The sequence below is a fragment of the Salmo salar genome, chromosome ssa25 (assembly GCF_905237065.1).
Source record: "Salmo salar chromosome ssa25, Ssal_v3.1, whole genome shotgun sequence".
NCBI lineage: Eukaryota > Metazoa > Chordata > Actinopteri > Salmoniformes > Salmonidae > Salmo > Salmo salar.
The window spans coordinates 15821491-15848101 of record NC_059466.1 but is presented as its reverse complement, the minus strand read 5'-3'; the positions used below and the strand labels follow the sequence as shown (position 1 = coordinate 15848101).

At 43.1% G+C, this 26611-nt stretch overlaps 3 protein-coding genes across 4 annotated transcripts; all 3 read right to left on the bottom strand.

Annotated features, from left to right (window-relative positions):
- Positions 1-111: 111 nt before the first annotated feature.
- On the bottom strand, positions 112-12791 carry LOC106586258 (INO80 complex subunit D). Of its 2 annotated transcripts, none has more exons than XM_014173333.2 (10): positions 12302-12791; positions 10512-10758; positions 9585-10396; positions 9023-9128; positions 8707-8931; positions 8293-8396; positions 7956-8089; positions 7624-7850; positions 4248-4405; positions 112-4009 (listed from the first exon to the last, which is right to left on the bottom strand). In XM_014173333.2, the coding sequence occupies exons 2-10, from the start codon at positions 10727-10729 to the stop codon at positions 3003-3005; spliced, it is 2991 nt and encodes a 996-aa protein (XP_014028808.1). In that variant the 5' UTR covers positions 10730-10758; positions 12302-12791; the 3' UTR covers positions 112-3002. The 2 variants fall into 2 exon arrangements, with proteins under 2 accessions (XP_014028808.1, XP_014028809.1); XM_014173334.2 differs by lacking the exon at positions 12302-12791 and adding an exon at positions 12198-12285.
- Positions 12792-13306: 515 nt separating this feature from the next.
- Positions 13307-19493, bottom strand: LOC106586260 (NADH-ubiquinone oxidoreductase 75 kDa subunit, mitochondrial). The gene is made up of 19 exons (XM_014173336.2): positions 19230-19493; positions 18603-18679; positions 18140-18234; positions 17908-18015; positions 17721-17797; positions 17537-17618; positions 17243-17373; positions 16931-17116; positions 16681-16815; positions 16476-16590; positions 15969-16114; positions 15742-15870; positions 15422-15551; positions 15164-15324; positions 14897-15051; positions 14589-14764; positions 14370-14504; positions 14075-14147; positions 13307-13997 (listed from the first exon to the last, which is right to left on the bottom strand). Exons 1-19 carry the CDS (start codon positions 19241-19243, stop codon positions 13906-13908), a joined length of 2217 nt encoding a protein of 738 aa, XP_014028811.1. The 5' UTR covers positions 19244-19493; the 3' UTR covers positions 13307-13905.
- A 2583-nt stretch (positions 19494-22076) lies between these two features.
- cmklr2 (chemerin chemokine-like receptor 2) lies at positions 22077-26022 on the bottom strand. The gene is made up of 3 exons (XM_014173332.2): positions 25779-26022; positions 25079-25195; positions 22077-24836 (listed from the first exon to the last, which is right to left on the bottom strand). Exon 3 carries the CDS (start codon positions 24800-24802, stop codon positions 23720-23722), a length of 1083 nt encoding a protein of 360 aa, XP_014028807.1. The 5' UTR covers positions 24803-24836; positions 25079-25195; positions 25779-26022; the 3' UTR covers positions 22077-23719.
- Between the last annotated feature and the right edge of the window lie 589 nt (positions 26023-26611).

Here is a 26611-nt window from a genome sequence, read left to right as displayed (position 1 = left end):
TGCGGTCCTTGACAATGTGTAGGACAAAAGGCCCTGACGTTTGATGACTGGTCTAAGGCGGCGAGACATGTCTGAATTGATCATCTAGAAATAAAAACACTGCACAACCCCTGTCAGCAAATACCTCACAGCAAGTTTTATTTATACATCCAAAAACAGATCAAATTATCACACTATATACAGATATTACATACAGTGTTTATACACATATTACATCATTTGTACACAAGAAAAATATACATAAAAATGTAAACCTTTGTATACAAAAAAATACCTTAGACAAATTAAACAAGGACCAATAAAAGGTGACTAGATTATTATTAGCTCATCCTATCATGTTTAAAAACAGTAATACAGTACATTCAATGAGTATAGGAATTTGTCAGCCATCTCAGATTTCAAGCGCCTACAGAGCCCCGTGGAGTTTGATCTATATCGTTGGTGGGGAGTCTAGCTGTGCAATGTCTCTAATCTCATGCTTTGTGAATACAGCAGTATCGCTTGCTTGCGCAAATTCAAGACCACTTTCCAGCCCACCTAATTCCTAGGGGCTGTACATCTAGGAGCAACAATGGGGGTGGTCAAGCAAAAGAAACAAACTTGAGTCTGCTCTGGTAATGTGTCTCTTTGGAACTGGGAGAAAGATCTAGGCCTTCAGTTGGAATCGGGGCCTGCTCAGGTCTTAAAAATGTGTGTGTGCAGTTAACGACAGCTGTTAGTAATCTGTATCCTGACAAAATGCAAGATGCCTACTAGGCGAATCTCTGGCCTCTCTCAGTCCTGTTTAGCGCAGGTCAGTGATGTGCTCCAAATCCAAACTGATTACAGGTGCTGTTATGTATATGCCTAGTACTTGCAAAGGAAAAAAAATGGTTAAATGGTATGTAACGCTATGGTTGGATTTACTGCTACCTAGAGTGATCCAGTAGTAAATGAGGGAGAAATGTTGTGGCTTTGCACTCAGGTTGTCTCTCCATGCAATCCCAGTCTTTCAGCAGCAAATGCTTGCCAGAATGTAATAGCTATCAAAATGACTGTCTTACATAATTATAGACATTGTCTATAATTGACAGTGTACACAAACATCGATCATTCCACTTTAAATGAAGAGTTTTGATAGCCATTAAAACAAGAGAAAGGTTTCCACAAAGGTTTCCATCAAGCACCTTGCAAATGGCAAGATTTTTTTATTTTTTGTTTTACTTCATTTTCAATCCATTGCAACTCTTTAACTCACCAATAAAACCCACTGTAGAGATTTCTACCCTACAAATATATCTAATACTTAACACTGAGTATCTTTCAGTTAAAAAAATATATACCGAAACTCATGGTTTACTGCTGTAATAAGAGTTATTTAAAGCAGATAGGACAGAGTTGTCAGGTAGAGTCCATCCTCATTCCCTAACCAAACAGTTAACAGAGACCCATGCTTCATTGACCTTAATTCACCTGATAATCATTTTGTAGTACAACAGACAGTGCTATACCTCAGAAACGCTCATTGCACCTGTTTACATCAATGGTGTCACTACCACACAGACAGCTAACAGAGGGTTAAACAAGGGCCATAATTCCACATCCATATACACATCCACTGTATCCATATACACTGCTAGACTAGTGAAAGACAACGTTCTGGTCCTTTATTGGATGAGTTCTGATATTGAAGAGGACCATTCTCCCCCCCCACCCCACTGGGTTCCTGAACTAGAGAGTTTCTCTCTTAAGAGGGACCACATGCATGCATGTCCCTATTAAAACGCCATTATTTAGCAAGATCAGAGAGCACCATGGAGAGTTGCGGACAATAAAGCCCCTGGATATGGCCATTACCCTGGCAATAACAGTGACCTTTTTTTCCTTCGCTATGTGAAACTAAGTATGACCCAAGAGAAGCTTCCTGACATGGCCCCGGTTTCCCAAAAGCGTCTTTAGGCTAAGTTCATCGTTAGAACTATAGGATCCTAACAATGAACTTATAGCCTTAAGATGCTCTTGGCAAGCTGGCTCCTGTTCAGTGTTCTGTTACAGTCTATATCTCTACTCAAACAGTTTAGCCTTGATTTAGAACAAACTGTTTATGACAGAGTTATACAGGCCCCAAAATATTTCTGGTCCACATTGGTATGGATTACATAATGAAGATACAAAGTGAAGACTAACACAATACAATACACGACTGTGACCGAGTATGGCAATGTGTTTATTGCTTAACGTAACAAGATTTACCTTCAAATGTCTAATAGGCCACCCGTAAGGAGTTCCCCAAACAATGTTGAGGTCAAAAGACCTTTTACATTTGAGTAAACCGATAAAATACCAAATATATACACAATATAAAAAAAGCTGTTTAAAAGTGGTTCGGCCAAATTCTGTGTCTGTTAAGTCGTGGGAGGAGAGGAGTCTACTTCATGATATTCCACAGAGCAATTTCCTCTGTTGCTTCATAATGGGTCACACACATAGATGCCTACAAAGGATCTACCCTAGAATCTCTTTCAAAAGGTGAATGGAATGAGGAACAGATGAGGCGATGCAATGATCATAGCAAGGCAGGTTATAGTTGAAGACTGTTAGACAGGACTAAACTGACGACAGGAAAAAAAAAAACAGACCACTGATTGAGGCTTTGTCACAGAATTCTCTAGCACTGTTGCGGTCACTATGATAGGAATAATCGCTCCTAAGGTACTTCCTCCAATGTTCCTCCACGTCTGTCCATGTTTCTACTGAGCGACCTCCCTCCACACAAACGCTGCCCAACATCTCCCCCTGCTGGTGAAACCCTCGAGCGGCATTCACATCAAACCACTGGACTCTTGCATACCCTTTCAAATGGCTATAACGTCACCAAATCATTACAGTTAAGGAATATCTGAGGTTGTAGAAATTCAGATAGTATAGTGCACCGTTACCACATTTCACACTTGAAGTAGATGGAAAATGCATCGACTGTGGGTGAATGAGTGTCTAGAGTCCATGGTTTGACCGGCTTGCTCTTAGTCACTGTGTGGAAAGGGGGGTGTTGCACTGTTGGCACTTGCAGCGGTGGCACTAGCTATGGAGAAGCCAGTGGGGGGCGCCGTGGAGCTGTGACTGGGCTGCACGTCCTTGGGGATGCCACTGTGGGAGGCCAGCTGGTGGCCGAAGGCAGCGCTGAACTGAGGGAGCTGCTGCTTGGACTGGGTGGAGGTCAGGAGGTCGCGTGGTGAGGGGTCAGGGGGAGCAGTCAAGCCCGTCAGGCCACTCTGGGGGATCGCTGAGAGGGCAGCCATGGGCTGCAGGGTCACAGAGTGGGAGGTGGAGGAAGGGGGAGTGGAAAGAGAGGTGGATATGAGGTGGCCCTCAGGTCTGATGAGGTTGCCAAACTGTGTGGGGTCAGTGAGGGGCAGGTGGAGGTTGTTCCAGGAGGACTGCGGGGGGCCTGGTACCCCGCTCAGAGGGACCTCCAGAAGGAGAGGAGTCTCTGTCTGGAAGGAGGTGGCATGGGGGGAGGACATGTGATCACTGTAGGGGGACGGCACATGCTCGCTGCTGTAATGGCTGCCCTGTGGAGACGAGGTGGGCGCCTCAGGCTTGGCCAGGATGTTGGGCTGGTGTGTCCGGGGGAACGTTCGCTCTGACAGGGGGCTCTGTGCAACTGTGGGTGTGGTGAGGCTAGGCCCCGGGGGGGGGGGCTGGCCCTGGGCAGGGGGCTGCTGAGGTGACACCGCAGAAGAGAAGTGGCCCCCAGCAGAGTGCAGCAGGTTATCCTCCAGCTCCAGGCTGGAGAAGTTCTCTGGGGGGATGCGGCCGTTGAGCAGGTCTCCAATCCCACCCGGCTGGACCCCTGGCCCAGGAAACACTGCTGCCATGACCCGATGGTCCACTCCGTCTGCCTGCGCCAGCTCCGCCATGGAGGTCAGGCACACCAGGGAGTCTGGGTAGGAGCCCATCAGCCCAGCCTGCAGTGCTCGCACCAGCTCCTCAGCCTCCTCCGTGGTGGGTAGCAGCTCCCCATTTTTACCTGAGGATATACACAACTTTCTTACCCACACTCTAGGAACCTACCAAAATCTCCCTTTCTCAAGATATCAAGAAGAAATGGGAGTAAATAGTTGAGACTTCAGTTTATTCAGCAGACAAACCTGAAAGTCTTAATCTAACTGAGGTTATATAGTAGGTCAAATCTAAAAGTATAAACTAACATTCATGAATAGGACCTTGAGCAGTGAAATCCATGACAATAAGCAAATGAAGTGTACCTTCAAACAAGTCAAAGTCCTGCAGGTCGTCGGGGAGCCTGGGTAACACGTCCGAGAAGTCTTCCTGGTTAAGCTCGAGGTCGTTTGGAATGTCTGCCATGTCATTGGTGATGTCATCAGGAAGCTCATCAGTGCTCAGTTCGGGCGTCGAAGGACTCCTGCCACCAAGACAGCTTCATAAAATACAATTCCTAGTGTACACTAATAGGACTGTGCAGTCGTTTGTGACAATATATTGATACCTTTCCCTTTCAAGACAATTCGATACGCATCTAGATAGATGGGCTCCCATTTATACAGGAACCATACGTCTTAGTTTGAAACGATTCAGTGCAATTCTGTTTGACTTGAGAACAAATCGATGAGATTCGGTTCGATGCACTAACATTGGTTGCATAAAAACATTCATTATCCATTCTAAATTAAAATCTGCTGCTCCTGAGCTGGGTCTCTCTGAGCTGGGTCTCTGAGCGTGCGTGCTTGTATTAGTATCCTCGTGGGTACCGGAAATCCCTAAAAGTCCCCACAAGGATAGTAAAACAAGGAAAATGATCTCCATGTGGACATTTCTCACATCCTCATAAGGACAAAGGCTATTTTAAGCTCGGGGGCTAGGTTCAGGGTTAGGCTAAGATTGGAGGGGAAATAGGACTTTGAATGGAAATAAAATGTTAGTTCCCCACAAGGACAGTAAAACATATGCTATGTGTGTGTGTGTGTGTGTGTGTGTAAATTATGTATGTCAGGGATGGGCAACTTAGATGGGGGTGGGGGCCACAAAGAAAATCTGATCATGGGGGGCCGCAGTGGCTCACTGGTCTGCATACCAACATATGTAGTCAGAGCCGGCCCTAGACTTTTGGGGGCCCTATCTTAAGAGTTCATTTCCTGCAATTCTACACATTTTGCCATGGGCCGCAGAACATTTTTAGCAGTTTTAAAGCAAGTTTGCGGAAAATCTACACATTTTGCCATTGGGCAGAGAGAAGATTTTGCAATGTTGTAACTCATTTCCAGCCATTTTACTAATTTTGCCATGGGGCGGAGAGAAATTAGCAATTTTACAGTTCATTTCCTGCAATTCTGCACATTATGCCATAGGGTGGAGAGAAATGTTAGCAGTTTTTATATGATATCTGAGTGAGAGCCACTAACAAAATCAATGGGGGCCCCACAGTTGGTAATTCGACCATGATTACAAGTTTAGCCCCTAAAAGTCTAAGCCTCTGAGGCGAAGAGGGGTTCTACTAAGCTAACATTAGGAATTGTTTTAAGATGATCATACCATGGATCATTTAGCTATTCGATGATGAATTTTAGGACCCCTGTAGGTATAAAAAAAAGTACTTAATAAAATATTGAATTTGGCCTTTACTACTATAGCCATAAAAACTAAGTGAATAACATATTCATAAACGGCAAAACATTCCTTATGATTTATTTTTTGACTAAGGTTTTGAAGTGTCTGTCCTATATCTAGGAGATATAAGAAAGCTCAGGAATTATTATATATAATTATTTATTTTTTAAACATATTTAACCCCTTTTTTTGGGGGGGGACAAAACTACTTCCATAAAAAAAACATTTTTTTAACCGGTTCCAGGTTACCTTCATACGAGTCCCGTGGGGGTCGTAGAACAAGGCGGAGAACGTGAGAGCCTCATCTTTATACACAGTCATATTAGTTTGTAGGCCAAACAGTTCACATGCTACAGATGTTTTTGTGAGAAGACTGATTTTCAGGATGTCTCCTGGTCGGATAAACAGCACTATAGCTCTGCCACTTTCCACCGCAGGTGTGGAAGGCTGACGTCAGTGGACGCGCTGGATTGAGATGAAGCCCATGCAAAAAACAGATCTCTACCTTTTCATGGATCACTAGTCACGTTAATAATGCCACTTTAATAATGTTCACATACCTTGCATTACTCATCTCATATGTATATACTGTATTCTATACCATCTTTGCATCTTGCCTATGCTGCTCGGTCATCGCTTATCAATCTATTTGCATCTACAGTCGTGGCCAAAAGTTGAGAATGACACAAATATTAATTTTCACAAAGTCTGCTGCCTCAGTTTGTATGACGGCAATTTGCATATACTCCAGAATGTTAGAGTGATCAGATAAATTGCAAAGTCCCTCTTCGCCATGCAAATGAACTGAATCCCCAAAAAACATTTCCACTGCATTTCAGCCCTGTCACAAAAGGACCAGCTGACATCATGTCAGTGATTGTCTCGTTAACACAGGTGTGAGTGTTGACGAGGACAAGGCTGGAGATCACTCTGTCATGCTGATTGAGTTCGAATAACAGACTGGAAGCTTCAAAAGGAGGGTGGTGCTTGTAATCATTGTTCTTCCTCTGTCAACCATGGTATACCAAGGCTGCCCAACTCTCTTCCTTGAGATCTACCATCCTGTGGGTTTTCAGTCCAACCCTAATTTAACACACCTGATTCTACTTATTAGCTGCTCAACAAGACCTTAACTAGCTGAATCAGATATGTTCAATTAGGATTCGACTGAAAACCTACAGGTCACTAGATCTCCAGGAAGAGGGTTGGGCAGCCCTGATATACATGGATTGTTTAAAGCTGCAATATGTCACTTTTTGGGTGACCCGACCAAATTCACATAGAAATGTGAGTTATAGATCTGTCACTCATTGAAAGCAAGTCTAAGAAGTTGTAGGTAGATCTGTGTGCGCTATTTCTATGCTTCCTGTTCTTAAGTTTTGTTTTTGCATCTTTTACTTTCGGTTTTGTACAGCATGCTTCAAACAGCTGAAAATACAATATTTTTGGTTATTGAAAAGATATTTCACAGGGGTTTAGATGGCACAACGACCCTCTACACTTGTTTTGTCAAAAACTGCAATTAGGCAAACTATTAGAATTTTAGCAACCAGGAAATGGCGTAGCGATTTATACATAATGTAACTTTAAAGCAAAACTATTGCTGATCGTAAACCTGAATAATCAAAATAAAATATATTGTAAGCCCAGTTCAGCAGGTATAGCCAGATGAGAGCTGGTCAGCGTGCAAAGCTTGGCACAGTGCGCAGTTTGACTAGGCTACTGATATGCCTGTCAACAGTTACATGCTTAGTTCGACAATGAAGGAGAGGACGCGTCAGTTGTCACAAAAGACTACGTAGAAGAAAGTAATATGCGCAACATCAAAAAAAAGATTAATCGGAGATTCGTAACATTTGAATGAATTTTCTGAGCGATCCATGGATTGGTATCCGTGGACCGAGGCAGTCGTACATTATCTTAAACATTTGAATCGGGGACAGATGCGTATCCTTACATTCCTAGTTAATACTAGAGCTGAGAGAGGACAAGAGAGATTAAGTGAGTGGGACAGACCTGATGCCAGCCTGGGTGGGCATGGTCAGGCTGGAGGAGGAAGGCATTCCCAAGTTCCCCTGGGGCAGAGCCGGCGGGATGGGCTTCTGGGGCCGCCATGGCCCTCTCCTCCTCTTCTTTTTGTGTTTCTTGGTGAGCGCCGGCGGTTTGCTCTTCTTCCGCGGCTTCCGCTGCTGCTGTTGCTGGTGCTGCACTCTTCTGTTACCATCCCCACGCAGGAAATTGTCCTACAGGAAAAACACATGTCCACAAGTATAGTAATATAGAGCAGATACTGTGCCATAGGTATTACAATGGCAATGCTCCAATTTACTGACTGAAGGGGAACTCACCATCTTTTTGGCATGCTCCTCACAGAGCGGTGTCTGATGCGTGATGTCAAACACAGGGATGGAGCATTGTTGTCCATCTGCAAATTTGGCTGTGCAACTGGAGAAGAGCTGCTGGGAGCGATTCAATAGAACGTCTGCAGAGAAACCGTGAAGGAAACACTCCAATGGAAAAGATAGCACACACAGTCGTGTGTCAAAAACAGGACCCATCATTTGAATCTATTCGCTAAGTTGCAATAAGACAAGTTAAAAAGCCATATTCCCCAATAAATTACAGTTTAGCCCTAAGAGTCCAGTGTGCCATGTAACTGATGTAAGGGGTTGGTGAAAAGGATACGCTGGAAGCAGTGTCGGGTGAAGGGTAGAGCTTGGCTACTGCAGGCCCGGCCCTTGGTGCTTCCAGTGCAGATTCCCGCCTCTGTCTCCTGCTGCCCCAGCGCACTGAGCAGAGAGACAGACCCACGCTCAGGACACAACCACATCAACACTTCCTCAGCTATTCACAACACAACTAGCATATCAACACTCCCTCAGAACTCCCTTAGCTCTTCAGAACACAACTATCATTACTGGGAACAGGTGCTTCTCCTGATCACGTCACCACCTGACCAGGAAAGACTCGAGTATCTAGGGCCTGGGCACTAATTATAACTTACGTCACGAATTTTGGGAGATTATCCATTGACAGATGATATTGAAGGAGACTAACCAGGCCCTAGGGAGATTTGAGTCCAGTGTTGAGTGTGGGTACCTTGACGGGGTCTGGGAGACCTTGCGCAGCTCCTGGATCAACTGGCCAGCACAGTCAGGGTCTTTACTGGCGGCATGCAGCAGGGCTTTGCGGAAGGCATAGCGGTATCTCTTCTGGCGCATGGTTGCCCTCTCCTGCCTGCACAAGTGCTTGTATTTATCCTGGAGGTACGAGCACAGCCGCGCCAGACGTGTTCTCCGAGAGCTACCAGCATCTTCATCAGAGCTGTGATGGGAAAAAATAAACAACAGTCATAGCCTATCCATGTCTGACTACAATGAGAGCCTAACTATGAGCATGTGAGAAAGCAACATACACGTCCTTTGTGTGTCCTTCCTGTAGTCTCCAGGCGTTGTGATATGGTGGAACTCTCTCGGCCTCCACGTCATCATCCTCTGCACTGTCTTCAGACCAGTCCAACCCTGAAAAGAAATATCCTGTTAGACCAGCTGGCCTCAGCAGCATAGTGTCAGATCATCTATATTACACAGACCCCATGTCCCACAACTAATAAGCCCCAAAAACTTTTTTTAAGTAATAATAGCCTTTTGTAAACTAACACTTACACTTGTCGTTTCCTACTTAGCACTGACTATGCTGATACCTACTTTGAGGTAAAAATGTACTTACTATGACTGAGATAAGTGGTTGTTCCACCTAGATATCTTAAGATGAATGCACCAACTGCAAGTCGCTCTGGATAAGAGCATCTTCTAAATTACTCAAATAGATTTTTTTCCACCCACTAATTGGTCTACTGACCAATCAAATCAGATATTTTCACATCAGATCAAAAGAACAATTAGTAGTGACATTTTTTTATCAGAATTGTGCTGCCTGTGTAAACTCTATTTAACATGGATAGGGAGAAGAGGTACCTAGATGAGGGAAAAGGTCTCCGTGCTCCTGATGTCTTTGGGCGCAGAGCTGTACCAGATGCTGTAACCTGGCCAGGCAGGCAGGGGGAGGTGAGAAGGCAGCTGGGCGCATGGCCACCATATGCCGCTGAGTGCTGTCCCAGCTACTGGATGGCAAGGGCGTGGCAGTGAACAGAGCTTTCCTGCTGAGGGGGGGACCAGAGGACTGCACCTGACTGGGAGCCGTGTTGGGGGGCAGCCCGACAGGCAGAAAGGCGGTAGTCTGAGGTGGAGCTGGCTTGCATAAAAAACCCTGCTGCTGTCCTGGGAGGACAAACGAGGGCATGGTGGAGTGCTGGGGAGGCTGGAGGAGTCCTGTCTGCTGTTTACGAGGGAGGTGAGGGTGGAGGGGTGAGGAGGGGTGCACAATGGGAAGGGGAGAGGGGCTAAAGTGCTCTAGAGGTGGTTGGAGAAAGTCAGTGTCGTGATGGTGGAGCTGGAGTTTCTGGCTGAGCACCAGCCGACTGTGTAGTTTCTTCCTGACGGCGAAGCCCTTCTGAGCAGCGCACTCTTCCCCGTTTGTGTCGTCCTCATAAAAGGCAAAAGGGTCCAGGATCTCCCCGTCTGGGAGGGGTAGGAAACGGGTACAGGGTGGAGAGGGTGGCAGCTCGTCCAGGCCGTTGGAGGCCTTCAGGGCCAGCGAGGGCACAGTTATGTTAAGAGCCACTGACTCCAGGTGAGGTCGTGAGCGCATCTCCTCCAATGTATCATGCTTCTTCTTCCGCTCCTTCTTGGGGATAAACCCAAGAACTTGGAGGTGGCTGTTACAGTATCTGTGGAACACACACACGTTTAACAAGCTGCTCACAACTATGACAGATGGGTCAATGACAAAGACCTACCGTCCTCAATGCAGAGGACAACTTTCTATTGTATCGTCACACCCACCTGCGGTCCTCAGACTTGGGGATGGGGTTGGTGCACTGTTGGCTGTTGTACTTGGCCACATATTCACATTGCTTGAAGGGGGCAGTCTTATCCTCCAGGACATGACGGATACAGAAGGCATAGCCATTGAGCCTGCGCTGCTTGCAGAGCTTTGGGCTGTATGAGCACAATGGCTTATTGTCCACCTCCGAGAAGTGGATGTGTTTGCCCTCATACATCACGTGACTCTTGTCCTTGAGAACATCAGCTGATGGGAGAGGAAGATGCCAGGGAAAACCATAAGTCTTACATCATGCACAGTAATGCAGAGACTGCCCTGAATATGCAAACAAGACAAACACAAACAGACTGGGGGTACAGAAATAAACATTTACAGCTCTCCTGACTCTATAGTCTGACTTGTTAGCAACATCACCGTGCACAATTCAGGAATCTGATCAATAATTTGTTCACGAGGTACACCAAATAGTCTACTAGCGTAAAACATGCACACATGACCGAAATAATAGGAGGATCTGTGGCATATGACTTCATGTTTGTTTAATTAGTTTTTTAACCAATGCTGTAAAGGGACATTTTTGGCTTAGGGCAATCAGTTGTAGAAAGTACTGTAATGCTTCCCCATACCTGTGGCCACAGTACATTCATGCGCACGAGGATGCAGTTAGACTGAAGTTGCCCGTTACATGCAAATAAATACAGGATGTGGAAACGCTGTCCTGTATTGTCACAATGTCATTTTCAGAATGTCACCAGTTGTTCCATTAGCTAGTTAACGTTAGATAACCTTGAATTAAATGAGGCTCTCGTAAAAATACAACTATTACCTAACTAACGTTATGATTAAAACTGAAGGAATAGCTAGCTAGCTAATACATGCACACTTCTTGAACAAATGTAATAACGTTAAGTAAACTACGTGTCTAATTATCTGCTAAACAGCTCAACAAATACTAGCTAGTTATCAAAACAAATAGTTAGCTACCATATTTACCTACTTGCTACCTATCTTACGTTAGCTAGCAACTAAGTCAGGTAACGTTAGCGAACCGAGCTAGCTAGCTAACGTTAGCTATCTAGCTAGCTACATTGCTAACGTTAGTAGCTAGTTAACTAGCTACATTCTGGCCAATTTGCACACCTCCGAAAAGTATTGGCATTGGACAACAATTACAAATGTATATGTTAACGACATACATTATCATACATAACTAGCTACCTTATACAAGTGCCACTGTAGCCTACTGTCTAGCGATATGTTGTTAGCTAACGTTAGCACATTAGTTAACATTAGCCAACTACGCTAAAAACACAAAAGTTGCGGTAGCCAGGAAACGGAAACATCAATATACACCAGAAGATGTCTATGAAATATTATGCTCAATTTTCAGCAAACTGAAATATATTTGATAGTATAAAAAGATCTTCAGACTAGGATTTCACGAGAACCAAACATACGGCAAGGGGAGGCACAGAGGCCCGTTCAAAAAGGCCTTCAAAACAAAACATTGCATGCAAGTCATCTAATCATTTTCTGTTTAGAAAAATACATTTAGGTGATTAATGAAACGTTGTGAACGTATGTATGTTATATTACAGCTCATTAACCAGCTATAATTATCATATGTTGTGTAATACAGATAACAAATCAAACGTTTCAACATTAAACAATAAGGCCTCCCAGACCTAATAATCCTAGGGCCTCGAGTAGCAAAGTCGTCCTTCTAGTCCGGCGCCATAATCGGGCTCCCCAAAAATCGAAGTCGAGGCTGTGAAGAGGCTTCACTTACCTTCAATTGGTATAGGCTATGTAGGGTATTCACTCCGGAAAGACTGTAGAAGTGCCAGAAGAATCAGCTTGCCTATTTGTGCATCTATAATCTATATTTTAGGATACTAATAATGCTCCTATTCGAATACAATATAATTGAAAATACTGATGCATGTAAATGAGGTTTATCCACAGCAAATATTAGCAGTTGGGAGCTGCTGAGGATTTTAGTTCAGTCCACAGTAGACTCCTCACAGCACCACTACAGGCACTGCGGAGACATGACAACAGTCCACTGTACAACAACAACCTCTCTACCATATTGGAAATTCAACTTTGTATTAGCTACAGCAGTGAAGAAATGCAATTTTATGTATTGCCGAGAACATGCATGGCAATGCTAATTGGAGGGTAGAGTAGCTATAGTTATGCGCTTTGAAACAAGTTACATTCCCCTACTTATATCAACCTTATTATAACACGTCACGGTTCTATCTGGCAACGGCTGATATCACAGCATTCTTTATGAATGAGTTCTCTACCCTGGCTGCAACACTGTTGCCCAATGCTGATGCAGCTAGTACCCATCACGTCTATTCCTACTAACAGCTTGTAACTATACAAAGTTATAGGGGAACACAGCTTTAATGTAATACTCCACATTAACGTATTCTTCTTTCCTTGGGAAAATAAGTCAAAGTTAGATTTTTTGTTAATTTCTCTGCTGTAGAAATTAACATTTCTGATAAGCCTGCCTTATTTGGTTTGCAATGAAATGGTGACATTCTCACCAGCTCAATTAGGCCATTACAATACATGCATTTGTGAGTGTGTGATTATAAACAAGTATTTCATGAAGGTTACAATTAAGTACATTTAATCTATTTCAACAGTGTAATAAAAATATTTGTGATCACCGATATAAACTGTGCTACATAAGACATTCCAATGTGATAGATTGTGCTGACCAATGGCTCTATTCAGCCTCTATCTCCAAAAATTAAGAAGAGTTTGTGCTTTAATATTGGATTACTAATGAAGAAAAATAGATTTATTAAATTTATTCTTGTATACATTATCTACAAAGCAGCGTATTCTCAATCATTGGGGAAAATACAATCTATACACAATTTACAGTGGTACGGTAATATACATAGAGGAAATAAATGATCTAGGCCGTTGTCAGCTGGAAGACTGAAAGGTGCTTGTACTGCATTTGGTCATTAAGGGTATGAGGAAGTTGTGTGTATACTATAGCGTAGGAAGTTGTGCGTGTAGGAAGTTGTACGTATAGTTAGGAATGGAATAGGCATCTATTACAATAACTTTACTGCATAATAAATATGTTTCTATGGATGTGCCACAGCTGTTGTTATAGTGAGAATTGTATTAGGTACTGCATCTATTGCATTGACTTTACGACATACATTCATATATTTTTGTAGGTGTGCAAATGATTTCTATAGGTGTGTGAGAGTTGAACAGGCATCTATTACAATGACACTGTACGGCATATAGATACATGTCTATGGATATATGTAGGCCTAATGGTTATTTCTGTAAGTATGTGAGAGTTGGATAGACATGTTACATTTAGAAAGGAATGACCCTGAAAACAGAGCTTTAGCATATGGATGGTTCCTCTATAGCTTGGGCTCCTTCTGTTACAGCCTTCACACACTTAGCCATTGTCTGGGAGGCTCTGCTGATAGGATCTGTGAAGAAGTGAGAGATTAACACAACATTCACATACAGTAGTAAAGAAAAGACAGAGTCAGTAGGCCTGTCTCACCTGTCATGTAAAAGTCTCGAACAGTGAGCTGTGGAGGAACCAGAGGCTCTGTGAGGATGGTCTGATTCACAGCCTGAGGAAGACAGAGATTATTACTTTACAACCTAACTAACCATAGGGAGCAGACACGAGTGTGTTAATTTTTTTTTTTAAATAACATGTTCATAGGAGAGGTTTTCCTCAGGCCAACTATTTTTCCTACTTCCTAAAAAGAACACTAACAATATTCTTTAGGGAGTTCCAGGGAAGACAGAGGCGTTTGTGTGGGTGTATTATATATAGTGTTACAACTGACCTTGGCAAGTTCATTTGCCTGCTTAAAATAGTTAGCCTCCTCCACGTCATCATAGCGCACCAGGTTGGGTGAAACCTCTGCCAATCTGTCACGCACCTCATCCATGGTCTCATAGGGCAGTGTCAGTCCAGCAAGCTATAGAAAAACAACACAGTTAAGTCATGAAGTTGCTACTGAACACATTCACTGACTGATAAGTGCAGTGAACCAGTAGTTTGCCTCAGATATAGCGCGGATGATCTTCCAGTCCTCCCTGGCCATGCCTGGAGCAGTCACAGCCAGCCTAGTCTGTTGGGCGCGCCCCTCAGTGTTCACATAGGTGCTACATTTCTCTGTGTACGCTGCTCCAGGGAGAATGATGTCAGCCATCGTTGCCCCAGCGTCTCCATGGTGCCCTGTGTAGAGTTATGGAACAAAAACGACATTCAGTCTGGCGCAAGACTCACTTAAAATCATGGATATTATTGTTGAAATTCTGCACACCAAAGAATGGTGTTATGTCTCTGTTGTGGAGGAGCTTTGCTGACCCTGATAAATGATGAAGCTGTCCTTTGCCAGGTCTTGGCGGGTGATGCAGCCAGCATCGGCCCCAAGGAGGAACAGGACTTTGGGCGGATTCTTCCTGATGGCCTCCACGCCTGGCTTGTACCCAAGATCCAACGCAGCTACTTGACTGGCCACCCTGTAGTAAGAAACAGCCAAAAAAAAAAAAATTGGGAATTTGCTGTGAAAATTAATAAAAACAAATTCTACATCAATCTAAATGTGAGATCAAGTACAGTAGCAGTTATTACCTGTGAAGCACATTGAGAACCTTCCAGGTTTCCTCCACTCCACTGCTGACACGGGCATTCTGAGCAATAGTAGACACTGCTGCGTGTATTGCGCCCCCATCCTCTCTCTGCAGGGAACCACTGCCCAACACCACTACAGGACGCTTTGCCTTGGCAAGAACCTGGGAAAGAGATTTTAAATAACTGTTGATGTAGCAAATTCTCAATGACAGCACTTAGTGGCCGACCTTGAGAGATCTGTAAATAATACATGACTACCTTAGAGAAGGGGTGGGTCCCAGCGGCTATTTCCTGCAGGACCTTAGCAGACTCTCCAAGATGATCGTATGTGTAGGTCAAGTCCACCTCCTGCCCCACCAAGGCTACCTGCAGCTCGTTATGTAGCCAACTACCCAGGGTACAACATGAAGCATGCATACCAGTCATCTCAATGGTGTAAACACCTTTCAGATTTATAGTTTCCACTTAAAGAGAGTACGTAAATCAGGAGCTGGATGCTGCACACAGCTCTGACCGTTTACATGCTAATTGAGATGCCAGTGATTGTTGTCAGCACTTAAATCCCATCCCAGCTATACCTCTTCCTGATGCGTGCGTTGAAAAGTGGTGCCTCATAGCGTGGGTTGGTGCCAACTAGGAGCAGCAAATCAGCCTCTTCAATGCCAGCGATGCGGGAATTCAGTAGGTAGTTGGAGCGCAGGTCAGAACTATAGTAAATACAACCCAAATCAGGAATGTTCCACTGAGGTCTTATCTTAACTAGCTCTGTACCACTGTATTCCCCTCAGGCTCAGCCTTGCCTTACCCAGCCCCAGCCATGGGGAAGATCTCCTCAGTACATAGGCTGTCACTATTCAAGCGGTTCAGCATGTCTTTCAGGGCGATTAGAGCCTCTGCATCCACCATCCCTCCTACAATGGCCGCTACACTGGTGCCTTGGGCTCCTTGCAACTGCAAAAGTAAACACTGATGTAATAGGCTACTCGTGTCCACACACCATTTAAAAGACCTGCATACAAACACAAGAACATCAACATGGAAATGCATGAATCACAACAGATCATGCTACATCTCAGATCATGAGACACTGTGGATAAACTGTTCTCTCTTTGTTTATAAACATTTAAAAAATAGTTTTTAATTGAACTTTTATTTAACTAGGCATGTCAGTTAAGAACAAATTCTTATTTACAATGACGGCCTACACCGGCCAAACCCAGACGACGCTGGGCCAATTGTGCGCCGCCCACATAACATGGAGGAAGGTCCGACTGTAAACAGAAACGTTCAATATGCCACAAATATCACATACCACCCCAGCCACTCTAGTCAACACATCCTCCCAGGAAGTGGCCACCAGCTGTCCAGACGCATCCTTCACCATGGGCTGAGTGAGGCGCTGCCGCTTCAGCCCATCGTAGGCAAACCTGCCATCGAGGGAGAGAATGAGTTCACTGTTAATTCAGACAGACAAGGCAAAGCAGTGTGGATTTGACCTGAGCTGGTCCTCAGCTTACCTGGTCTTATCTGAGATCCACTCCTCATTGATGTCCTCGTGGAGACGGGGCAGAATCCTCATGACCTCACCACCTCGGGTGCTCACCACAATGTTGCTGCCCACCGCATCCAGCACGTCAATGGATTCAGTCTTCCTGTGAGGAGAGAAAGGTTAGTTGATAACCAACAAGGTCTATATACTACTACTTGGATTCCATTTCAAGAGCTGGCTTGTATTGTATTCAAAACAACATACTGTTATGCACATACCTGGTCTCCCAGGGACGGGAAGTGAAGGCATACGGCTTGGAAGTCAGTGCTCCCACAGGGCATATGTCAATTACATTCCCAGACAGCTCCGACATGAACATCTTCTCCACATAAGTGCCAATTTGCAAGTCATTGCCCCTTCCAGTGGTTCCCAGATCCTCCACACCTGCAATCTCACTGGCAAAGCTGCAAAGATGGAAAACATTATTTAGCATATAGATAATCGGTCCCCTTTTGAAATTATTAGTAATAAGGTGTTGCCTTCTATAATTAATCCTTCCAAGGTGGACCATGATTACTAGTCTGACTCACCGGACACATCGGGTGCACTGGATACAGCGGGTCATGATGGTCTTGATGAGGGGACCAATGTTCTTGTCCTCCACAGCTCTCTTGCTCTCCAAGAAGCGGCTCCGGTCACTGCCAAACTGCATGGACTGGTCCTGCAGTCAGCACACAATGGCAAAAACATGTTACTTTTACAAGTCCAATGCCAAAAACCTCATTACCAGTTCCTTCCACTTGATGAATCATCATCATCATCATTACTATCCTCTTCAAGAAGAGATTTAGAAGTTCTAGGAAACAACGATGACATATTTTTACCTGAAGGTCACATTCTCCCCCCTGGTCACAGATTGGGCAATCTAAAGGGTGATTGGCCAACAGGAACTCCATCACACCCTCTCTACCAGAAGAGGATAAAAATAAAATGCTATAGTACCGATGATGATTACCAAATAAGAAGGTAATGCAAAGGGATGATGTGTTTGCAGGTGATTCTTCCTACCTTGCTTTCCTTGTTTTGTCAGAGTCAGTTAAAATGTTCCAACCCTTCATGACTGGCATGGCACATGCTGCCACTGGCTGTAAAGAGATGTGCATGTGTTGATGTTAGAATAAGAGTGTACATCATAAACAAGGGTACAAGTACATGCCAGCTAACTTAAAAGCTTCAATAGCCCATAAGAATATACCTTTGGAGCTTTCTCAATCTCCACGAGACACATCCGACAGTTCCCTGCAACTGACAGGCGCTCATGGTAACAGAAGCGAGGAATCTGCACTCCCACCTTTTCACATGCCTAAAACAAGATATCAAAAGTCTAAAGTAATTGCCAAAGCAGTTACTCTGTATAAACATCTGACAAGACATTATATTCTAGAGTCAAGTATTTGTCAAATATCAGTGATTAGTGCCCCCGCTACCTGCAGCACTGTGGTTCCTGGTTCCACCATGAGTGGCTTCCCATCCACAAATACCTCCACTAGGTTACTGGCTGCTGCTGTAGCTGCGTTGTGAACTATAAACACATATATTTTGTCTTAAACACAGTTTACATCCTTGTATCAACAACCACCCTCCATCTTACTCTTTGTATTTCACACAATGGCACAGACTTTACTATCCCAATTTCAAATTGAACTAATGAATTATGTAGTGCGCCATCACAATTTTAACAAACCACCTGCACTAAATTGAGCAGATCGGATATCACCATTCCAGCCAAGGCCTGGCAATTCTGTTATCCTGCAGATAATCCGTGAGCAGAATAAAGTAACAAGGACAACATGGGCACATGTGCCATACGAATTGTTCACCTCTTATTTCTTCATGTATAATAACATATCATGATATTATTAATACTGTTGGTAAATTTATGAGGCCTACCATTTTTTGTGATTGCCACGCTCCCTGTAGAGTGAGCGACTCCGAGAGCGCGACTCACCGCAGGTAGACGCAACATGCTGAAAACGAAAATATCTACAGGTAAAATAGCTAACTAAAAATGTAATTTAATCAACTTTACTTGCCATTTAGAAAGTGCAATCACTTCCATATTAGCAAGCAGCATCACCTGATATTTGTGTATAAAGATTGCTTGTGTGTTCAGACATATGCTAAGTACGCAAGTGATGCATTAACCCGTCTCTCCTTAGATTATACAGGAATAAAAAGATTAACGTTAGCTGTGCAAATGGCTAGCTAACGTTAGTTACAAGGTAATCATTCGCATATTTATTTGTAAAGCTACATAGCAGTTGCGTATTTATGATAAGAAAACAACAGCTTGCAAATGCATAGCTGCTATCCCTGACAACATTGATCCTTTATTTTACTATGGCCATGACCCATCTATACTAAACCGCTAACGTTAGCTATCTATTTTTACAACCGTCGCACTTCGTGGTGCTTTGTCCTAAACTAGTCATGATGGATTTCAAACCACCTTCAAATATCACATTCCTCTTATACTTTTAAACTGTAAACACGAGAGCAGTCATTGCAAGTCCTTACCTTGCCACTAGCATCGGCAGTACCCCAATGGACACCACTGACTGCGCACTTTCTCTATTCAAATTGCGACACGATTTGGTAATTCCCGTAATATATGGCGCGTTCACAACAACTGGGAACTCGGAGTTCTCTGACTTCAGTGCGTTCAAGACAACTGGGTACTCGGAAAAAAGTGCTCCGACTGGGAAAAATCGTTTTGAACGGTCATCCAACTAGGATTTCCATGTTGGAAACTCGTGCATCTTTCTAGAGCACCGACATTCCAACCTGAAGAAAACCGACGTCATGCTTTGACCTCGTTCTTTTCCAAATTGCCAGTTGTCTTGAAAGCATCATCCTAATGTAGCCTAATAATGTTGCCATCTTGTCAATACATTACCATATCTCAAAGGGGATGCATTCAGTACCTAAAACGTGAAGAAACCCTCTCAACAATAAACATTGTTGCTATCATGTTGTTGTCATGTTGTGTTGCTACCATGCTATGTTGTTGTCTTAGGTCTCTCATTATGTAGTGTTGTCTCTCTTGTCGTGATGTGTGTTTTGTCCTATATTTTTATAGGCCTTTTGCCTTGTGGTAGGCCATCATTGTAAATTTGAATTTGTTCTTAACTGACTTGCAGAGTTAAATAAAGGTTAAATAAAAATAAATAAATACAAATCAATGATATGAGTATTTTCCAATCTGTAAATTAGTAGAAGCTGAACTACTAGTCTTTTATAAATCTGTAATTAGTAGTAAACTAGTCTACTGATTTCTTTGCATGTGATGTGAGAATTTCAGACATTCTCCCTGGCTGAGCAATTCATTTCCATCCATGACATGCAACTCGATTTGGTTCACTGAGATGCAATTCACTATAAAATGGCTTTTCATTCCTATCTCTATTCAGTTTAAATCCCCAATTAGATGTCCAAAAATCCCAATCTGGTTTTATTCATTCCAGATTGTTTTTCAACAACACCCCTCATTTGCCTCATAAATTAATCTGAATCAAATGTCAATAGCCCACTATTCCAAGTGTTGTGTCAAGGTATTGGCAGAGGAAATGGGGTGATTAATACAACAATGCAACAGTTGATGTTTCCTCAGGCCATGGTTCCAGATGTGGACCACATTACCCAACCAGTCTCAACTCATCTGGGTTTGTTTACCAATAACATTTACATTGAAGACAACGGAACTGAACTTCAGGAAGACAGCAGTTAGGATTAAGTGATATATTGGAAATCCACATATTTGAGAGTGGAGAGTGGCAACACACTCTCTAGCTATAATTGAATGCGTATTAGATGTTCACGTCTTCTTGTGTATTCTTCTTTGATCAACTATGCATGTGGTATGTTTATTCCATCCTCAGTGTACTCTAACCTTAATGAGGTTACAGGCAATATCCTGTTAGTTCCCTGGAGATTGAGCACCACTCTATATAGCAGCATTCCTGGCACTGCTTCCTTATAACAGATCCAATAAATATTTAAAAACACTACCAATAAAGATAAGGGATTGGATTTATTGTGTATTCCTTTGACTCAAATATATTAGAATTAACAAATAAATTGCATTTCAAATTTCCCTCATAGATTGCAAATTCCCACACAGTGAAAGCAATGTGAACACTATTTGAAAATGTAATGTAAACATAGGTGATTTATTTATAGACTTAATATAATATGAGAAGGAAATAAAGGCCAAATAGAATTTGGCTCTTGTGTACACCAGCTATACACTCGAAAAAATGCTGCGATAAAAACCCAGGGTCAGATCAGAAAACTGGAGGCGTGGCTTAGTAGGGGCGTGGATTTTATATAGCTATTTTTGGCCACCCGCGAGAGTAAATGTAATTCCGGTTAATCTGTTGTATTGTGTGTACATCTTCAGGTTGAGTAGTGACACTTTTGTAGCTTAATAAATTAAGTTGTTCAAGTGCTGATGCATATCCCAATGTTGGGATAGTTAAATAATGTTATTAATTTCATATTCAAATATGTAATGTGCAAAAATATTAAAGGAATGTCTTTATTATAAGTGTACCAAACATAACATGATGAACAGGAATGACATTTACTCTCATGAAAGCCATGCCTCTTGAAAATAACCTACAGATTACATTAAAAAGACATCTGCTGAGTCAACCCAGCATGGAAGTGAATAGTCCCTGTGCCCAAGAAAGCGAAGGTAACCTGCCTAATTGACTACCGCCCCGTAGCACTCATGTCGGCCATGAAGTGCTTTGAAAGGCTGGTCATGGCACACATCAACCCCATCCTCCTGGAAACCTTAGACCCACTCCAATTCACATAACACCCCAACAGATCCACATATGACGCAATCTCACTTGCACTCCACACTGCCCTTTCCCACCTGGACAAAAGGAACACCTATATGAGAATGCTATTCATTGACTACAGCTCAGCATTCAACACCATAGTGCCCTCAAAGTTCATCACTAAACTAAGGACCCTGGGACTAAACACCTCCCTCTGCAGATGGATCCTGGATGTCCTGATGGGCCGCCCCCAGGTGGTAAGGGTAGGCAACAACACATCTACCACTCAGATCCTCAACACGGGGGCCCCTCAGGGGTGTGTGCTTAGTCCTCTCCTGCACTCCCTGTTCACCCACGATTACATGGCCAAGCACGACTCTAACACCATCATTAAGTTTGCTGACGACACAACAGTGGTAGACCTGATCATAGGTAACGATGAGACAGCCTATAGGGAGGATGTCAGAGACCTGGCAGTGTGGTGCCAGGATAACAACCTCTCCCTCAACATGAGCAAGACAAAGGAGCTGATCGTGGACTACAGGAAAAGGAGGGCAGAACACGCCCCCATTCACATCAACGAAGCTGTAGTGGAGTGGGTCGAGAGTTTCAAGTTTCTTGGTGTCCACATCACCAACAAACTATCATGGTCCAAACACACCAAGACAGTCGTGAAGAGGGCACGACAACAACACGACAACGACAACAGGAGACTGAAAAGATTTGGCATGTGTTCCTAGATCCTCAAAAATTTCTACAGCTGCACCATCGAGAGCATCCTGACTGGTTGCATCACCGGCTGGTATGGCAACTGTTCGGCATCCAACCGTAAGGTGCTAAAGAGGGTAGTGCGTTTGGCCCTGTACATGACCGGGGCCAAGCTTCCTGCCATCCTGAACCTATATACTGGGAGGTGTCAGAGGAAAGCCCCCAAAAATTGTTAAAGACTCCAGTCACCCAAGTCATAGACAGTTCTCTCTGTTACCGCATGGCAAGCGGTACCAGGCGCCAAGTCTAGGTCCAAAAGGCTCCTTAACAGCTTCTACCTCCAAGCCATAAGACCACTGAACAATTAATCAAATGGCCACCCGGAATATTTACATTGACCCCCCTTTGTTTTACACTGCTGCTACTTGCTGTTTATTACCTATGCATAGTCACTTTACCCCTACCTACACGAACAAATTACCTTGACTAACCTGTACCCCTGCAGATTGACTTGGTACCGGTACACCCTGTATATAGCCTTGTTATTGTTATTTTATTGTGAGTGAGCCTTTCATTGTGAGTAAGCCTTTCACGGTAAGGTCTACACCTGTTGTATTCGGTGCATGTGACAAATTAAATTTGATTTGAAAAGTGTCAGTGCTCAACCTTAACAGCAGATGACAAGAAAACAGAACAGATTAACCGGAATGACATTTGCCCTCACAGGTGGCCAAAAATAACTATCTAAAAACCACACCCCTACTAAGCCACCCCTCCAGTCTTCTGGTTTGACCCGGTGGATCATAGCTCAATAACCCAGCATTAACAACCCAACCTTTCTCTTTTAAAGAAAACAATGGGTTGTTTGTGACCCAACTGGCTGGGTCAAAATAACCCAACATGTGTTCTGTCCAATATTTACCCAAATTGGGATGTTTTTAACCCAGCATTTTTTATAGTGTATAATAACAAAGAACACTATAACAGGAAATTATCTTAGAAAGGAAAACATACCTTTTCAATGTAATATATTCCTAAGGGAAAGAGAAGGCCTACTGAGACTTGCAAATTCCCATCAGGGTTAAACTTGGATTTGTTTAAAGATCGAAATCTAAATACAAAGTGTTTATGAAAATGGTCGATCTGCTTCTAATAATTCCTGTTCCAGAGGCTGTGGGGATGGTTGTTTTTGGGATAATTAGGATCATATTATTTTTTTCAAATCATTAAAGTTACTTATTTTTTCCTGTGCAAGTTATACTTTTAGTGCATGACTTTACTCAGGTTTTCCACTGAGGGCAATTTACAGTCAACAGAAGTTGGCACTCTGAGTAATTGCTGCTTGGAAATATCCAACTGAAACAACTAGCAGAAATGTTACACTGAAGTAGAATAGAAAATAAGTCACATCTGGTAAAATAATGGTCAGGCTGGCTCTCAAAGGTAAAATAGCAGCTCTTGTTGATTTCTGCTTTACAGGTAACTGTGGGTTTAGGAGGTACTGCATTATAATCATACAGTTGATGATTCTGTGGGCTCCTCTGGTGGAGTGATGTCTGAAGGACTGATGTCTGCTACAGTCACTGATTCAGTTGCAGAGATGGACTGGCTGAGCTCCCGCAGATAACTCTTTGTGATGTCCAGACACGAGCGCTTCAGGAGCTGGCGAACCTTCTTGCCCACCAACATGTAGAGGAGAGGGTTGACACAGCTGTTGAAAAAGGCTAAGCTAGTAGCAAGAGGAAAGCCTGTCTTCAGAACAGTATGTAGAAACATTGAAGAGTGCATGGAAAGCTCCATTAAACTAAAGGTATGGAACGGTGCCCAGCAGAAAAAGAAGGCCAAAATAACAGCGGAAACTGTTTTAGAGAAGCTGGATAGGCGCACAGAATCTTCAGACTGGTGGACTTTGATTGCCAGGAGAATTCCAGTCACGCAGATGGCACTGAAGGGCAGTAAGAAGCCCACTGCTGTACGAACGGCCACCAGCGTAATATGTCTCACAGCAGCTGAATGCCCATCCTGGACATTGAAATTGTTGAAGCACACCACCCTGCCATGTATGCGCATAGTGTCACGGAATATCAGAGTAGGTAGGCTCAGTAGAGCAGACACCCCCCACACACAGCCACATACGATCCAGGCTCGCAGTATAGTGCGACACCTCTGAGACCAGCTAAGGTGGACAAATGAGACATACCTGTCTAGACTGAGAATCATGAGGAAGAGCACACTGGCATACATGTTCATCACAGACACAAACGAGTTGAGTTTACACATGACCAGCCCAAAGGACCAGTGGAAGTCTCGAAGAACGTAGTCGATGGAGAAGGGCAAAAAGAGCACAAACACAAAATCTGCGATGGCCATGTTCAGCAACCATATACTGTTCACTGTTCGTTTGCTTTTAAATGCCGTCACCCATATGACTATTCCATTTCCAGTGACACCGAGCACGAAGGAAATACTATATATGATAACTGATATGATGTGCATAGCTTCCTTCTGAGAGTATCCACCCTTGACTTCTTCGAAGTCTCCATACTCCAGATAATCGTAGGTGTAATTGTCATAGTCTTCCGAGGATTCTTCCATTACTGCAGCGCTACTACCTTTGTAAGCAGAGGTCCTGTAAGAAAGAAAAAGCAATAAGAGTCACTCCTTCAATATGTGTAATTTGTTTTGTCAGTTAAAATGTAAGTTGCATTAAGTTGCTCTTGTACTTCTGTAGTAACCCTGTAATTACTCATGTTGATAACATGTTAACACAATGTTTCTAATTACCGTGTACAATACAACATGCAGATGTTCTGCAAAAGAGATACTGTTGTCATTAATAGCCCATTATGTTTTTACATCATGGCTTCTCACCTGGTACTGAAAATGTCCCTGCACTTCTTTTACACAAACTTTGCTTTTGTTAGTGTCCTGGTCACAGTTCCTCCAGTTGTTTTAAAACTGAGATTTAATTACAGCTGGGTCCTTATCCTGGAAAAGTGTCATCATTAGTGAGCCGACATGAAAAAGAGGGTAGGTGGAGTGCCCACACCCTTCACACAGCCACCCACAGCACGCACACACACGGTGTCACATTGTTAAATCATGACTACATCCTGCTTATCTGTTTCTTCCGGGCCTCAAAGTAAACTTATGTGACCCTTAAACACAATAAATCTTCAGTACAAACGGACCTCCAACCCACAAAAATGCACACAACACAGTCTCTTCAGTCTAACTTTGGCCTTCAAGGTCTATGGTCAGATAAACTGAAGGCAACAGTAGTAAAACTCAAAAGCTAAAACACCATGACAACATCATTTAACTGTAGGCAAAATATGTTTTGTTTTAAAAGAATTTGCCACATGATACAGTACTTGAGTTATGAAACTACTATTAACATATACGTTCGTGATGTATGTTCTACATACATATAACTATTTAATAAGTAATGTTAAGGTCCGGCTGAATGATCAGAAAAAAACTGCATCTGATATTTTGCGATTGCTATGCATTTTCTTATGCGTTATCCAACACCCATGAAAGCCTCCTAGTCTACATACTGTATGCATACCTCCCTTGTCTATGTCCCGCCAACCGTCTCGGAGTCGAAATCACCCAAACGAAAACTTTCAGAGTTAAAGCAGCGTAAAATAGTTATGCTACCTCTATGGTAACTCTCAGTATTTTACAATTTGTCTCACTGAGTGCTAAGTTTCATTGAAATTCCAAACTCCATCCCTATGTTATTACTGGGGTTGGAGTATCGTTTATGTTCGAGTATCCTCGTTAGAGTCTGTGCGTAAACCCGTTACACCGTAATAAATACTGGAGAGTTGGGTCGGTGTCCAAGTGGGCGCGTCCACTGACTCATCACTTGCACTGTATAGGAATTAAGAAAACTTGTGGTCCTGGAATGGGGAGGAAAGGAATGCCTTGTTTAAGAGAATAATCGCTAAATTACTTATATTAAACATTACATTATTTATAGAATAGGTCAGGACAGATTATTTGACTGGTTGACCACTGGCAATTCAATCTCAGAAGTTCCAAGCACCAGTAAGCCTATAGTAAGCATGATTTACTGCAGTGTATGGTATTTAGAAAGAACATCAGGAAAATATACAGAGCAAGTCTAAATCAATAACACAAAAACGTCAGGTTTAGAGTAAGGTGGTCTTCAGGAATCCATTGTATTGCATTCATTTATTGTTTTTACAATGTCTGAGCATATATGATTATCATCTTGTGCAGATATTAGATTTGATGTCAAGTTTAAGTTAGGAAATTTAAATCCTCCTCATACCAAAAAAACCCTGCAAATGAAATCCCACAAAGAAGTAATTCATGTGAAAAACTGCTTACTTTTACCACTCTTTGCCTCTTAAAATAACAAAACAGGCTTTT